At 46.8% G+C, this 16,175-nt stretch overlaps 1 protein-coding gene across 1 annotated transcript; it reads left to right on the top strand.

Moving 5' to 3' along the window:
• The first annotated feature begins 8,408 nt into the window (after positions 1 to 8,408).
• On the top strand, positions 8,409 to 15,307 carry CUNH10orf99 (chromosome unknown C10orf99 homolog). Its single transcript, XM_039218061.1, has 3 exons — positions 8,409 to 8,478; positions 10,148 to 10,237; positions 15,222 to 15,307. Exons 1-3 carry the CDS (start codon positions 8,409 to 8,411, stop codon positions 15,305 to 15,307), a joined length of 246 nt encoding a protein of 81 aa, XP_039073992.1.
• The last annotated feature ends 868 nt before the right edge of the window (positions 15,308 to 16,175 follow it).

The following is a 16,175-nucleotide window of genomic DNA, read 5'->3' as shown; positions in this document are numbered from 1 at the left end:
TTTTTAGTTATGCCACTTTTTCTGACTTTGCTAAGACAAGGAAGACTGCAGTATAAAAAGTGAGTTCTATAAAATGTGAATACTTATAAAATAAAAATATTATAATTTAAAGCGATTAAAAAAAAAAATCACTAGTTGCTAGGCTCCATTAACATGCCATCAGGGTCTTTACTTCACATCCCTCACAGGGAAGAGTGAAGACCTGCACATGGATAGGCTTTAGGCAAAAAAGAAAAATACCTGTTCTAAAACACCCCTGAAGTGTTAGAGGATAATTGAGGTATATATTTGAAAATAATCACAGTGGAGGTGGCTCAGTTGGTTAAACATCCCGAGTCTTGATTTTGACTCAGACCATGATCTCACAGTGCAAGAAATAGCATGGAGCCTGCCTTGGATTCTCTCTCTCTCTTCTCTGCCCCTCCTCCCTCCAAATAAATAAAAAAGTAATCATCATCACAGAGTGCCTGAGTGGCTCAAGTGTGTTAAGCATCTGACATCAGCTCATGTCATGATCTCATTGTTTGTGAGTTTGAGTCCTGTATCATCAGGTGGGCTTGAGCCCCCCTTCTTTCTCTCTGTCTTCCCCTTCCCCTCCCTCTCCCCTCCTCCTTGGTCACTTGCACCCTTTCTCAAAACAAATAATAAATAAAGGCCCTTTTGGTTTGCTTAGAACGGTATCATAAACATTCAGTCAGAAAACAGGACTGTGGTGGGGCACCTGGTTAGCTCAATTGATTACGCATCTGACTCTCGATTTCAGCTCAGGTCATGATGTCACAGTTCATGAGCCTTATACTGACAGCATGGAGCCTGCTTGGAATTCCCTCTCTTGTCTACCCCTCTCCAACTTGGACACTCATGCTGCACTCTCTGTTTCAAAATACTAAAAGCAACAATGACAACAACAACAACATGGGTGTGGCAGGTACCATGCTGCCTGAACCCAGGGAAAACAATCATGGTCCATTAGGATGAGGATTCTAAGAAGTGAACAAAGTTTTACGTTTCTAAGGTGTGCCAGAAGGAATTCTTCCAAGACTAAACAATTGTTTCAGCCCACGGTAAAGGCAGTGAGGCTGTTTGACACAGCCTGAGTATGGTGGAGGAAGAGCAGGGAAGCATGGCAAGAAACAGGTCTCTTGAAGCCTGATTTCCCACTTAACAACAGGTGCATGTTCTGAGCTAGGACCTTGAACCCTTGAATGTTTTATGTGTACTTGAAAATATTAGAATGTGGGAAGAAAGGCAGGCATATTTCCTTTAAAATTGTTCATCTGGACAGAGGGTGTGTGTCCATGTTTGTGTCATTCCAGTACCTTGGGAGGGTCCGATATGCTGTTAATTGCCAGTGATTTAATTGTTTACTTATTGTATGCTAAGTCCTTTGCATAAATCAGAACATTATTTTGAGCTAGATACTTGGCTATCCCCATTTTGCTGAGGAGTAACCTGAAGCCCACAAAAGTACGATGTTTGCGTAAGGTCATATAGCTGAAAAGAAGGGGTAGAGCCGAACATCTTAGTCAGTCAAGCTGGAAAGTTCGATGGATACCCCAGAGCTGAAATCCTATTTGAGAATCAGATGTGCTTTACAAATTAAATAGGTTGAGATTTTGCTAAAAATGCCTAAGAGTGTTAAGAATTTTAATGTTTATCAAAAAAGATTGGGTCCAATATCTGAAGAATAAATGGCAATCATGTTTTTCTTCCCCAGATCCTGTTTCTTACATCTATGTAGTACCAGAAACTCCTTTTCTCAATTGCTTGGTCAAACGATTTTTTTAAGGTCAATACGATCAGCAAGATGGAGTCCTCCCTAAATACACTCAGTTTAGCTAGCAGTCAGAATGGAAGCCATTTTCCAGGAAAAGATGAAAGCTATGACTTGGAAGACCTGACCTTTTATGAAGGAGTTCAGGAAGCTGGAGAAAGTTCCCCCAGTATTAACACTTGAAAACTAAGGAGCATATTGTGCCAGAAGCAAAGATGAAATCAATTAGAGGAGGAAGAGGGATTATGTGGGCCATTCTAGCCAGTTAGTCTGAGAGCCGCTTTGCACGGCCTCTCCCCTTCTGCCTCAGTATTTTATTCGGCCTCATTCAGTGCTTCCTCACTGGTGGGGTGTCAGTTCTCCTAAGGGGCCACTGAGTCTCAGGTGATGGGGGTCTGTATCAGCCTCATTGGATCTAGAAATAGAGAATTGATATTTTCTAGCAGGACCAAATTGACACTCATGCTCACACATGAGCGCACAAGTTTAGGAACAGGTTTTGGAAATTTAAGACAAATGCTTTCCACTGAGTGCTTTGTAGAAGTTGCCTGGTCACATAGATGAGACACATGTATGCCCTAGAGTGGTTTTACATAGCATCACCTAGCTTCATGAAACAAGGTTCATGTGATAATTTCATAGGAAGGGTGTTCTATGTCTTAATTTTTATTTGCTCATTAGTCATGTTATCTCAATTCCAAGAGGCGTTTTACATTTCATTTCTAAATTTCATGGGTTTTTTGGAAAACTAAATTATTTTAAAATCAGTGGAATTTTAGAATTAAGCGTATGTTTTTTTCCAGTAGGTTTTCCCATTTCTAATAATTCATTGTCCTGTAAGAACAGGTAACTGAAGGATTATCTTTCCATAATTGTAGCAACTTTTACTGATGATTTAGAGGGAATCTTCCACAAGAGGATACAAACTAGCCCCACCCAGTTATGTAAGTCATACAGGTTGAATGGACTGATTTCCCAGCAATGCAGAAATGATTCCAAAGCAGGAGGACCAATGAGAATTGAGAAAGCATTAGTGGTTTGATGTGCTCTGACTTCATAAAGGAGAGTAAGGGATTTGATAGATTTGTTCAAATTGCTACTCTGAAGGAATTAACTCCGCACCAACCGTGGGGCGAAACAAAGATGAATGAGAAACTTTCTGCCTTGGCGTTGTAGCTGGGCTTGAAAATCTGATGGACAGAAGCAGTGGGTAGTAGCCAGGAGAGATCCGATAGTGAGAGAAGGCCACTGCGCCTGCTGACCTTTGAGCAGTGGATGTTGGAGGCAGAAGGTCTCCAGTGGGGAATTCACGGCCCAAACACGTCACTTTTCTAAGACATTAAGTCAACAGAGCCCTCCATTAGGTTCCATGTACTTAAAATGTGAGAAATAGCAACAAACAAATGACCCAAGGTAATTGTGAAGTCATTATCTAGAAACTACAAAAGCATTATCCAGACTAATTGCTACAGGAGTTCAGAGAAAAGGGGGCAGTTGTGTGAGTGCCCACAGGAATGTAGGGGTCCACACACACCAGCACAGAGCGTTGGTGCCTGGAGGAGGCCCTTCGCTTCCGAGGGAAGGGTGATGTTTGCGCAGCCCCGTCATGCAGCATCATGGGAGAGAATTGATATTGAATTGACAAATGCTTCCCTACTTACTGGGAACCCAGCCTTCTCTGCTCGCATACCAAACATGTTTGTGACTCTACAAACCCCTTACCGAACTGGGTGCCTCAGAAAAGATGACAGTATGATCACCTTCATTTAAGTAGAAGAGTCATGTACAAAGAAGTTGGAGAAATCATGACAAGATTTTCACTTTTGTTAATTCTGAGTAGGAAAATAATGGCATTTGGTAGGAAAATGGGGTATTCTGTATCTTTGTCAATATATTAGAGCTGCCCCTAAGCAATTTTTTTTTTCAAAAGGAAAGCACATATGGAAAGTACATTGGAACACCTTAAAAGCTTTTTGGATTTTAGGCACTTAATGGAAAGACCCAGAAAGCAGAACACCTCTCCACCCTGTGGCCTTTGGCACATCTTTCAGATGAGCTGGACGCAGAGCCTTCAAGGTCCCTGTGGCCCTGACATGCTGCGTCTGCAACAACAGGCTTGAAGCTGGTGCCAGGATGACAGGGCTCCGGCTGCACCTCGCACATCCATCCTGCCCCGGTGGTGCTAGATTGGAGGTGAGAATACAGAAAGGTGACACCTCTCTTCTGGGAAGCCTGCTGCCAAACCTGCAAGGCGCAGAACAGATGCTGACAAACAGGATCCATCCCAGTTCCATGGTTCTCCAGCTCTAAGCGCTGACAAAAGTGGAAACCTTAGCATTGCCCTTCCTCCCCACTGCCCAATTCCTCTCCTGGTCCTCACCGTCTTGGTCAAACTTCACGTTTGTAATGGTCCTGCTCTCAGTCATTTAGATCTGAATTTCAGTGTTCTTTTTTTTTTCCTTAATTTTTCCTGAATTGAAGCAAGAAAAGACCACCATTGTTCTGCATAAAAAAAGCATCATACGTCCTTGAACACAAGTGGGAAGCTGGTATTGTTTTGGAGACCGGATGCTGTTGACAAAGGGAAAGAAGCTAGGCACCTGCCTTCTGGCTACGGTCCACCTACTCTAACAATTATTTTCATGTAGCACAACATTTTAGAATTACCCCTCATCCAAAGAATCCGTTTCTCTTCAGCTACTCTTTTACTAAGGAACAGAGCTGAGCAATTTGTCCAGGTTCGCACAGGCTAAACGTGGCAGAGCTCTGGTTAGAGCCTGGACCCCACGGCTCTAGAGTATAAGGATAGTAGGAAGACAAATTGCGGACAAGGGTCCTGAGGGCTGCCCCACCAGGCTGAAACCACAGGGTGGGTATGAGGTGATGGGGGCAAAAGGCCCACAACAACAGAGACACAGAGACAGGAAAGCAGCCAAACCCATCAGGTGGTGGCCTCACAGATCTTCCAGTACCCATGTGAGTGGAAACGGGATAAAAAAAAAAAAAAAAAGGCACACAGGTGCCTCCTTTGTGGTGTGGAGAAGGTGGCGTTCCAGCATGACTCCCATGGAGGAGCCCCAGGCCTACTGGCAGCCGCTGTGGTGAGGCAGGGTAGCCCACCCTAGAGAAGAGAGCACAGTGGGGGGATGCACAGCGTCGGTGAGAACCCAGGGGACCAGTGAGGGCAGAGGTAGAAGGAGCACTCCCTGGATTTACCAGTCTTCTTCCAGTTGCAAGAGGCAGTGAGTTGGAGGCTTATGAGGACGTTTGGATTAATTGTAAAAAAAAAAAAAGCTACTGGTTTATTGCACAATTTGGGGGTGGCAGGTAAGCCAAATAGTGTGGGTTATTTTCTTTTTTTATATATATATTTTTTTAATTTATTTCTAGGAGAGAGAGAGAGAGACAGCATGAGCAGGGGAGGGTCAGAGAGAGAGGAAGTCACAGACTGAAACAGGCTCCAGGCTCTGAGCTGGCAGTCAGCGCAGAGCCCGACGCGGGGCTCGAACCCACGAACCGCGAGATCATGACCTAAGCGAAAGTCGGACGCTTAACCGACTAAGCCACCCAGGCGCCCCTTCCCCCCCCAGTGTGGGTTATTTTCAACTACTCATGAGCTCTCATGGAACCAACGTTAGGGGAAAAAAAACCTCAGCTTTGGGATCAGGCCGAGCTGCTTCCAGGTGAGAAGTTGCCATGAGTGTTTTCGTGAGGGGAAAGAAAACCTCGATTTTTTGCAAGATGAAAGTTAATGCCTGCCTCTCGGGCTGGTGGGCGGGAGGATTAAATAAAGACAGCTGAGGGATCACTCCAGGGTCTGGCTCCTCCCTTTATTGTAAACTGATTTGCAATTTGCTAGGCAAATAAAAGGAGGGAGAGTCATTTCTGACCAATCACAGGATTCATAAAACACCTTTGGGGAAAAAAGTGGCCGCCAAGAGTAAAGGGTGGGACACAGGCCAAAAATGTTCTACCCGTAAAGGGTGAGGACGCTTCAGGCATTTTCCTAATTGGCCTTAGAAATCACAAATTTGACTGGAAAATTTTTTCTTCCTTGTAAATTTACTTGCATGTTGGAGATTTCTCAGGAAGGCTTCCAAGTGTTTCCAAATCATCTTTACATGATTTATTGAAAGCCTCAAGTCTTACTACTTTTTGTACCCAAACTGCTTATGTTTAAAACTAACAGGTGTTCCTGTTAAAATGCTTCTCATTTTCACTTCTCACAACCCAACATGAAATTTCAAATATTCTAAAGAGCCAGAGGTGTTTCTTCCTTTTTTAAATTAAGAAGTTGACAACTACCTTTGAAATGTTAAAAAAAAAAAAAAAAAAAAAAAAGGCAGGTGAAAATTTGTGTGCTGTGATGCTCTCTGGGGAGTGGAGTTTTGAGGGAAACTGATACTTTATGCCCGGTGTTACTCAAGTTAGTCCGGGCATAGATTGCTTCAGTAATTTTTCATAAGTGTTCAAAAAGCAGGGTGGAATTCTGACATCTGAATCTTTTCTTCCCGTTTAAACATACATTCCCAGGGACACCTGCAACATCTGTGAGTCCTATGTGTGAGTGGCTAAGGACCAGAGGCCTAGAAATAGCTGTGCAGCAGTTACCCTTCCAGCTCTGCTCTGTAGTGAGAAAAAAGGTTGAGAACGTAACCTCTATTTCTGACTCCGTGGCTGAGTGGCAGAGGGTCCTGAGCAACCCAGACAAATCTCCCTCTTCGCTAGCCTGAGAGTCTAATTTCTCCACCATTGCTCAGCAGTTAGAGTTCAGATTTGGCCTAGTCCCTGTTCCCTTTTGGCAGAGAGTTTGCTCTTTTCTCTTCTGAAGACAGTTTGCCAAAAGCAAACCGGAACCATGCCAATGCAAAGACAACAGGTAACGGGTGAGTGGTAGCCAAAGGTAAGCTGTTGACCATCTCACTGGTGACCCCCCCAAATGACCTCAAATAAAAATAAATGAAACAGTGGCATTAGTCCTTGATGTGGACCATGGGTGCAATCCTAATTATAGGAAGCATCATTAGGAAACTGCTGATTTTAAGGACCTGTAACATGCTGTCTGAGAACAGTGTGCAGGCTGTCCAATGCAGCCTGAAGACAAGTCCTGTCCTCTTCCTGGCCCTTTCCAAGAGTGGCTTCTCCAGAGTCCCTCCTAAGGCAGCCGAAGTTGTCCCTGGGAGCGCCCCCCCCCCCCCCACCTCCCCGGAGTCTTCCTGACCACACCCTCTGCTATGGCCACTGCATGCTTAGCACAGCCTTCAGGATTCAGAACACAGCTTTGGAAAGGGAATCAGGCAGGGGCTGGGCAGGTGACTAACATGATACAACATAAACCCAGTTCTTAAGCCCAGCGGCCCAACCAGTTTCTTTGTGTGGTTTGCTTTTACAGTTTTTGTAAATGCATAAAAGCTGACTTTAAAAAGATATCCCCAACCACGGGTTTGCTCACCATGCTGTCTGAACACTTGGTCTAAATTGTATCTCTAATCTCTAGCAAGAGAAGGGCCAGTGGAGTGCACTGTTGGCCAGTCTCAGGCAGCAGGGAATGTCTGAATTGACTGCCGGAAGCCAGCAAGATCCTGGAGGAGCTGAACCAGATACTGGCATCTTCCCATGTGCCCTTTGAAGCTGGAAACCAGATAGGCAGTTGGCTAGAAGGGGACACTCATGAAGGCAAAAATGGCCATGATACCACAAGGGCAAAGTCAAATTCTGAGTATCTGCGTGGCTTGCCTCTACCAACAGAAGCTCCCTGAGGCCAGGCCCAGTGTCTTTCATGTCTCCTGGGGCAAGTGCATGGCCTAGCCCACAGAATATGTTCAGTGAGTAGGTGACCAGCGGCCTACTGCACCCACTGGCGGACTCTTCCCTATGGCCACCCTTGTAAGATGTTTGCTTCCTTCACACATTTGCTCAGGCTGATCCTATACCTGAAGTGCCCTTTCATTTCATCATACACATCCAATCAAGGTGCATCTGCAGCCCCAGCTACTTAACAGTTATATCAATATCCACTGTGTCACACATGGCCTCTCAACATGCCCTCGCTCACACTTGTGCCCATTTCACAGATGGGAAGCAGACTTAGAAGCATTCAATGGCAAGTTCCAAGGTCACACTGCTGATATGTCCTGTGGAAAGCAAGAACTCAAACCCACGTCATCTGATTCCAGGCTCTCTGCTCCCTACATTTCTCCAATTGCTTAGAAGTCCTCCCTGAGGCTTTGCAAAGAGTTTTATGGTCCTCCTGCCACATATTAGGAATGAGTGGGAAGATCTGTGTGATGGAATTATTACTGACACTAAAAGTTAACGTTCAACACCAGGAAGTGGCCCTTCCCTGACAGGGGTTTGCCAGTCTGACCACTGAGGCCAGCTCTGGGAGCTCCCAGGGCTGGGCATTTATAGCTGTGTGTTACAGTTCACTAAATACTCTCAACTTCTCAAAAGCTGGTTTTTTTCCTCTTGGGAGCGGCTGGCTCTACCTTTTATGAGAATTGCAAAGCTGCTGGTGCCCTGCCCATTGGGAAACACCTCATTCTGTCACTCTATAAATGTCTGAGGTGGCCCCAAGGGAGGACTTGTGTGGCACAGCTGTCTCCCCAGGACGTGAAGTTCCCACCACCCCACCATGAAGTTGCTAGTCCTCTCCAGATTGCTCTGCATCTTGCTCCTCTGCTTCTCCATCTTCTCCGTGGAAGGTAGGGCTGTTCCCCGCCACCCCAACATGCCAGCTCCTGAGCAGGGAGTGCAGGGCCTGGGAAGGTCGGAGTCAGAAAATGGAGGGCAGGGCCCCAGCAGGCAGTCCTGGGCTGTGCCTGGAAAGACAGGCTCTCACTCCTGAATCTGTAGCACTTCTGTGCACAGTGGCAGCACCAAGGAGTGGCCTTGGAATTTAGACCTCACAGTCTCCACAGCCCCTGCTCCCCCAAACCCACACACCAGCTACGTGAAGGGGATGTGTTTACCATGCAAACATGCAACCTCCTGGCAGGATTGGTTCTTGCACCTAAATCCTACCTAGCTAGAAATTCTAGAGCCACTCCCCTGTATTGTATCATGCCTGCAGTATGGTAAAATTTGCGTTGAGTGAATGAATACCCTCATTGTTAGACTGTCTGAGTCTGAACATCCCAGCAAACAGTTGCAGCAGATGAGATGAGTGTTGTGTGGTGGTGGTGAGGGGGGACGTGTTTGTATGTGTTTGGAAAGGGGGAGATGTTCCCCTGCACCTCTGTGGATATGAATATTTAGGGCTCCTGTCTTTCTTCTTTCATTCGGGTAGCTCTTTTGAGCTTTTTCTCTTGCCTAACTCTCTAGACACGGCCTACTTTTATTATTTTTTAAAGCAATTATGGTTATTTTAATATTTATTGGAGTTGGGAGTATAGACATATAGATGGGGGAGAAAAACACCCATACCTTTGTTTATGACTCAAGAATCGTCATGATCCACGTTTTATTTCTTTTCAATATTGCAGACAAGCATTTTTGGTAATTGATATATCTCTATATGTTCAACATTGTATCTTTCTAAAATCACTGTATTATCATATAATCAAAAATACTGACTATTGAAATTATTCTAGAAGCATTGACACCAGAATATCAACAGCAATCATCTCTGAGCAGTAGGATGATAGGAAGTATTTGTTTTCTGACGTTTCTGCAGTGAACATTGCTGCATGTGTAATACAGAAAACAGTGATTAGAATTCCTCATGACCACAGTCCAAAGCAGTGCAATTTATCAGACCCCTAATTTGGGGGCATGTTAGATGTTGCCACTGTTACCTTACTGACAATTCAATGAATATGAATACCTTTCTCCATAAAGTTTCTAACACATTTAGGAGTACTTCCGGCATATTCTCCAAATAGTGTTATTTAAGTAATATTTTTAGGTATAACTTGCCATCAAGTGAATGTGCTATGATGAATTTCATGCTTAGACATTTAGATGGTTCATAACTTTGCAGTAGTTTAAGTATGTGGTAAAAGCATATGTGTATCTAAAATATTCCTTGTATTTGAGATTATTTTCTTAGGCTGCATTGCCAAAGGGAGAATACTAGGTCCAAAGGGCGTAGACACTTGGACTGAGGCTGCCGTGTTTTGGACAGGGATGTGAGGAAGACAGTATCTACCCACAATGACTTTGTTATTTCTGAAAAATAAAATCACCTCCAGGCCCACCCATTCCCCAGGCACTCCCACAGCCTGGCTCTTCCCGAGTTTCCTTGAATAAATATTCCTGACCTTTGTACCTTAAGAGCGGAGGCTCACTCAAGTCATTGGTACACAGATCCAACCTCATGGTGTCCCGAAACACACTAAGGAAGGGTCTCCGCCCCTCTGTGTCTACCCTCAGGGACAAGGCATTCTAGGCACCTTACCAAGCCCTGGAAAGGCAAGCTCTGCTGTTCTCGCGTTCCTAGCCCTGTCCTGAAGGCCCAGAAAGGTAAGCACCCTTGTCTGGATGGTAAGAAGAGGCTCTGGGGAGGCCGTGGGACAGGCCGTAAATGTGGATCTGCCCTCACCTGTGCCTGGCACGGAGGAGCCACAGCAGATGGGATCTTGGCCTCATGGAGCTTCCAATCTAGTGCAGGAAAACGACCCCCAAAATTACTCATTTTGAACTGGATACGTTCTGTCAAGAGAAGAACAGGATGCAACTAGAAAACGGCACGGGGAACAGCCCCCACTCTGGCTGGGAGGCATCAGAGGAGGCCACATTTGAGACCTGAAGAAAGGCAGGGAGACAGAGGGGAGGATTCAGGCTGGGAAAGCATCGGGCATGGAGGCCTGAGGTGGGCAAGAGGGAACCATGGAAGACAGAGAGGCTGGTGGGTAGGGAGGTGCTCACGGAAGCTACTACCCAAGGTAGGGCTGGCCTTGTGAACTTCCACATGAGGAAAGGGGGCCAGCGGGCGGATGGGACTCACAGGCGCAGAGAGTCCCAGAGATGCAGGCTGGCAGCATGAGTCCCAGGAGCCAGGCTGGAGGTGCAGGGCCAGGGTGAGGCCTGGAGGAAGAAGACTGCCCTTTCCCACAAGGCCTGGGGGGCTCCTGGCTGGTAAGAGAGGCTGCAGGGGCCCGGCTCCCAGGATGAGGGCTAGCTGCTGCATGGCCACCTGGCCTAGGTGTGAAGTTAGCACTAGCAGGCTTCTGCGGCCTTGGGTAGGACGACCCCACAGCCTGCGGCAGGCAGAGCCCCCAGGGAAAGCTGCAGAGCCTAGAGCCAGCCAGGCCTGACACTAATCCAGGGCTCCTGCCCCCCACTCTCCACAGCTAAGGCCCTTCCCAGGCCCCAGTCCTTCTGGGTCCTCTGGGACCATGGCCCAGGGAGCCCATGACCAGAGGCAAATCCTGCAACCCATCCCCCAACACCACTAACTACCAAGAGTTCTGTGCATGAACGAATGGGGAGCTTGGGTATGAAGGAGAGGGAGGGAGACAGCACTACTTAGCCTAGGGCCACCTCTCTGGAGAGGCTGACAGCCCCTCCCTCGACTGGCATCACATCCAGCTGCAGTAAAAATAAAAATAACCCGTTCTCACACACTGAAGCCAAGTGTGAAGCACCCGCCCGGGAAAGGTGAGAGGAAGTGTGCTCTCTGGCTGACTGCAGCTCTGCTCTCCTCTGAGGCCCCAGCCTGGTGAAGGAGGAGGAGTATTTCCATAAAAGAAATAAGGCAAAGCCTAGGGAAGGGAGAGGTAGAGTCCCTTCCTGCCGCGTGAGTCCATCCCCAAACCCCTCCCCAGGATGGATGCACTCACGGGAAGTAAAAAGACGTTAAGGATGTGCATGCACACACACGCACACATGCACACACAGATCCTAGGAAACAGCCAGGTTAACTCCTCGTGCCCAGTACAAGGGCAGCTGTTTTGTAAGTCACTCAACACTTTAGAATAATCGAGGTGCACAGATTCCATGTTGACTCTGGGTTCCTTTCAATGTACATACATGTTTTTAATTCCATTGCAGAAATTTGCAAACAACTTGGAACAAAAAGAGAAAAAAAACCTTTTTATTGGGTCCTTTTTATACAATCTCATTTAAATCTTTGGAACCACATCAGGGAAGCATTGTCACCATTTTACAGATTGGGAAACTGACGCTCAGAAAGAACCTGAGGCAGAGTCGGGAGCCCAGATCTGTTCTACCTCTTTCCACTACAACAAACTGCCTCCTCCTTAGAGAGCAGGTGCCCCGCAGCACGCTGATGAAGACACGCGCATTTCTAAGACCTCAGACTCCCCCAGAGCAAGGCACCATCTGGGTTGGAATCCCAGCTCCACCGCCTGCTAGCTGTGTGCCCTTGAGCAGGTTGCTCCGCTCCTCTCAGCCTCAGTCTTCTCACCTGTGAAAGGGACGATCATAGACTCTACCTTGCCAGGCCATGGTAAAGAGTCAGCAAAGTCATGACTATCAGCCAGACATTACCCCCATAAACATGCCTGCTGAGGAAGTCAGAGCCTTGCCAGGGCTCCTGAAGCAGGAGACCAGCGATTTCAACACTGAAAACCAAGGCCCGCGTCTTCTTACCCAGGCTTAGTGGTTCCGCCCGCCATTTTCCAGCCCGACCCTGGGGCTGTGTCATCGACAGCAGAGGTGCTGGGTGTGCCAAACTCTGGGAATGTGGCCTCTGTACTTTGGTCCCCTGACATGCACGAGTGTCTGCACACCTGTCCAGAGAGAGTAACTAAGGGTGACTGGAGGGTGTCCCTGAGCTGACAACACACCACCAGTTATGACACACACATGCCAGCGTGAGGACCCTGCAGCGTCAAGTGTCTTTCCCGAGCTTTGCTTCCTACCTAAGTGCAGCGCCCTTGGGGATGACAGGACGTGGCAGACACAGGACTCTGGGTCAGTTCGCCAAAACCATCACCAAAAGTCAATGGGCTGAATTTACCACATTTACTATTTTGCTAAACAAAGCTTTCTCCTAAGTATATGAAAAGCTTATATCAATCTGTATAGCAGCATGTCGTAGCAACATTTTTTAATGGCGTGTTCAATTTGTTAATTCTGTTAGCGCTGGACAGGCATCAGGCTTAGGCTGGGAGCAGAATAACGGACCCCACCTGGGACCTCTGTCAGGGCTCCCTCCTTCCAGGTGTCCTGAGGTTTTCAGTGAGGAGGGTCCTGGGCAAGACTGGGGAGGTCTTGCGTGAAGACCCCTGGAGCCTGGCAGTGTGCCTGCCCCTCCCACAGGCTGCCTGGGACCTGAGAGCTCTGGGTCACCCTCCCTGTTTTGAAGACAAGCAAAATTACCTGACCCACAGTGGGAGGTGGGGTGAAAGGGGCCCAGAGAGATTCCTCCCCCATGCCATGGGGCTGTCCTTGCCTCCAGAAGAGGGCCCAGTCTACAGAGACAAAGACTACCCACTGAGGGCCACCAGTGTGGTTACTTGGGGTTTTTGGCAACTTCGCAGAACCTGGGTTGACACAAGGGCCAGTACAATGGACCCTGGAAGGAAGAGGTGATGAGGGTGCCCCACCCATCCTGTCGAGTGGACCAATCAGAAGGTCTCGTATCAGTAGCCTTTCTCCTCGAGGTTATATCCGTTAGCCATAGCTGCATAACAAAACACTCCCAATGTCGGTGGTGGCCCAACCTACACGTATTTCTTATTTTCCATGAATCTACAGGCCAGCTGAACATTTCAACTGATAGCTGGGCTCATGTATTCTTCCAAGGGTTGGATACACCATTCTGCTATCTTGGCTGGGCTCTCTCACAGGTTTGGGGGCCAGTGGTCTGTAAGTACAGCAGGGTCTCAGTCGGGCAACCGGACCTTCTTCCACATGGTCTCTCATCTTCCAACAGGCTAGCCCAAACTTCTTCACAGAAGCTGCATGGTTCCCTCTATGTGAGTGAAAGCACCTCAGGACCTCAGAACTGGCCCGCCATTATCTGCACTGCATTGTTGGCCAAAGCACATCACCGGGGCAGCCCCGACTGAAGGGACAGAGAAATAGACCCCATATTTTGGTGGGAGGAGCTACAAAGTCACACTGCAAAAACAGGGTGGAGAATTGTGACTCTATTTTCAATCAGTCAGGATTTATTGTAGGAGCCAGAGAAGAGAGCCTTGGGGATATGAGCGGGGTGGACAGGGAGTGCAAGCTGTGTTTAGGAAAACGTGGTCCTCCATCAGAAATGCTAGTGAAAAATTCTCACTAGCCATGATATTACTAGAAAAGAGTACTTTACCCTTTATATTACTATGACTATTACTATTGGAAGAGGAAAGCACTTTCAAATAGGAAGCAAAAATACATAGACAGCTATACCAATATTAGCACTTATTTATGATTGAGACATGAGGCTATGGATAAATTATGATAATTAAATTTATTGCTATAGCTGGTAGTTATATAGCAATTATTGTCTAACACTTACATCTGCTAACTCATTTAATCCTCACAATCGTAAGAGTTAGATACTATTACTATCCCCATTTTTACAGATGAGGTGCCAAAGCACAGAGAGGTTAAGTAGCTTGGTGAAGGTCACACAGCTAGTAAGTAAATGGTAGAGCTGGGCTTTGAATCCAAATACTCTGGCTCCAGATTCTATGTTCTTAACTATCACACCACCCTGCATATAGTAATAATCTGGAAGCAGAAGGAGAAAAAAAATAGTCTCATTGCAACAATTTAGTAATCTTCACATTCATTTGTGTTTCTTCTATTTTTTTTCAAGCAACCATGTTTATCCAGTTTTATTTTTATTGTACCTTATTTTTTCACTTTTAAAATTAATGTTACATTGTGAGTGTTTTTCTTCCTCTTGCTACAGTCTTCATAATCACAGGATTTTATCACCATTAAACATTTCCATCATGAGGAGATACCATTACTAACTTACTGTTTCTCTACCATAGAACATTCAGATTGTTTCCAGAAATTGTTTTTCTGGTATCAAAAACAAAACTATGAAGAATAGTTTAATGCGTGCCGGTTACATTTTCTGGTGGATTATTCCTCCCGTAAACAGGACTGGTTTGTCAAGGTGCAAACAGAGCTTTGAGACACACATTGCCTGCCACATGCAGTCCGGGAGGAGCTAGCCCGAGGGGTCCAAGGACCCTCCTACTGCGACCATCAAAAGCAGGCCACCCAGACCCTTCAACTTTAGTGGACTCTTGTTGACAGAGCCAGTTTAGCACATAAGCCGCCTTCCCTCCATCTTCTGCCAGCAAATCAGATTTCTCCCTGATAGGACTGAAATGACCTGAGCTGGTCACATTTGCCATGAAAGGCCCCTTCTGGGTCTCCAGGAAGAAGATAAGATCTGATTCTTGCCTTGATTTTTGAAAACACTGTGTGCTTAGAAATGAACCTTAATTGTGATCTCCCTTTCTCCTCCCCCACTCTGCCTGCCTCTCTGGCTCTTGTCTTGTCGTCCCTGCCCACTGCTCCTTCCCAGGGCACCATGCGAGGATCTGCAGACAGTGCAAGGTCAAGCCAGCTTCCCGCACTTGGGTAGTACCCGGGGCTCTCCCACAAGTGTAATGCTGCTCGAACAAGGCTGCACGCAGGTGAGAGCCTCATGCCCAGTGCCTGAGGCACCCAAAGTCTCAGGTTCTCCCAGGACGCTCCTCCTGAAGCTGCGGCTGATGGCAAAGATGCCAAGGGCCTTGGCCCATGGAAGCCTCTGCCCATGAACCATAAGCCTCTTCTCTTAAAGACACAATACTCCTTCCCAGCTATGTTGGATTGTGCTCATGCTGCCTTTCAGAAAAGCGTGAACCAGAATTTTCTGAAAACCACAACATGGATACAAAGATCAAAACTCAGGAATGCCTGTCTTGCTGTGTGGCCTTGGACAAGTAACTTTGCCTCTCTGGATTCATGCTGGCTTCAGAGATATAAAGTTCAGAGAACAAAAAACCCTCTAAGGAAGACCATCAGTCACTGGCACCAGTGGGTTTCACTATCCTTTTCAAATCCCCTGGCAGTGAGCTGGGATGTTGGGGGGCTTCACTTTGGTCAGCAAAGGCCCTGAAAAAGTTCTGGAATTCCAGATGCTAGTCCCAATCATGCTACCCACTCTCAGAGTTATTCAGGCTCAGTCCACCTGGTCTCAGTCCCTTCCTGGCCTCTACAGTGCTGACAGTCGATTCCACTGTGACTTGTGACAGCTATAAATCCAGACAATTCTGAGCCTGCTGGAGTGCAGGTAACAGGACCCCAAGAGCAACAACCAAGACTGTAGAGGCTCAGGTATCTAGAGATACACACAGCCCCTAACCGTCCCACATCCGATGGCCTCTGAAGGAACCCTTCTGAGCAACCCTCACTCTGATGTGAGTCTGCTGGAAAGAATATTCAAACAACAACAACAACAAACAAATAATAAACAAACAAACAAAATGTATGT

Source organism: Hyaena hyaena, unplaced genomic scaffold (genome assembly GCF_003009895.1).
Source record: "Hyaena hyaena isolate Hyena2069 unplaced genomic scaffold, ASM300989v1 scaffold_734, whole genome shotgun sequence".
NCBI classification, from domain to species: domain Eukaryota; kingdom Metazoa; phylum Chordata; class Mammalia; order Carnivora; family Hyaenidae; genus Hyaena; species Hyaena hyaena.
Note: the sequence above shows the minus strand (reverse complement) of the source record. Positions and strands in the feature narration are given on the sequence as shown.

Coding starts and splice junctions, on each gene's coding strand:
- CUNH10orf99 (XM_039218061.1), top strand. CDS start 8,409: ATGAAGTTGCTAGTCCTCTCCAGATTGCTCTGCATCTTGCTCCTCTGC. Junction 8,479..10,147: donor CTCCATCTTCTCCGTGGAAG/GTAGGGCTGTTC, acceptor GTCTACCCTCAG/GGACAAGGCATTCTAGGCAC. Junction 10,238..15,221: donor TGTCCTGAAGGCCCAGAAAG/GTAAGCACCCTT, acceptor GCTCCTTCCCAG/GGCACCATGCGAGGATCTGC.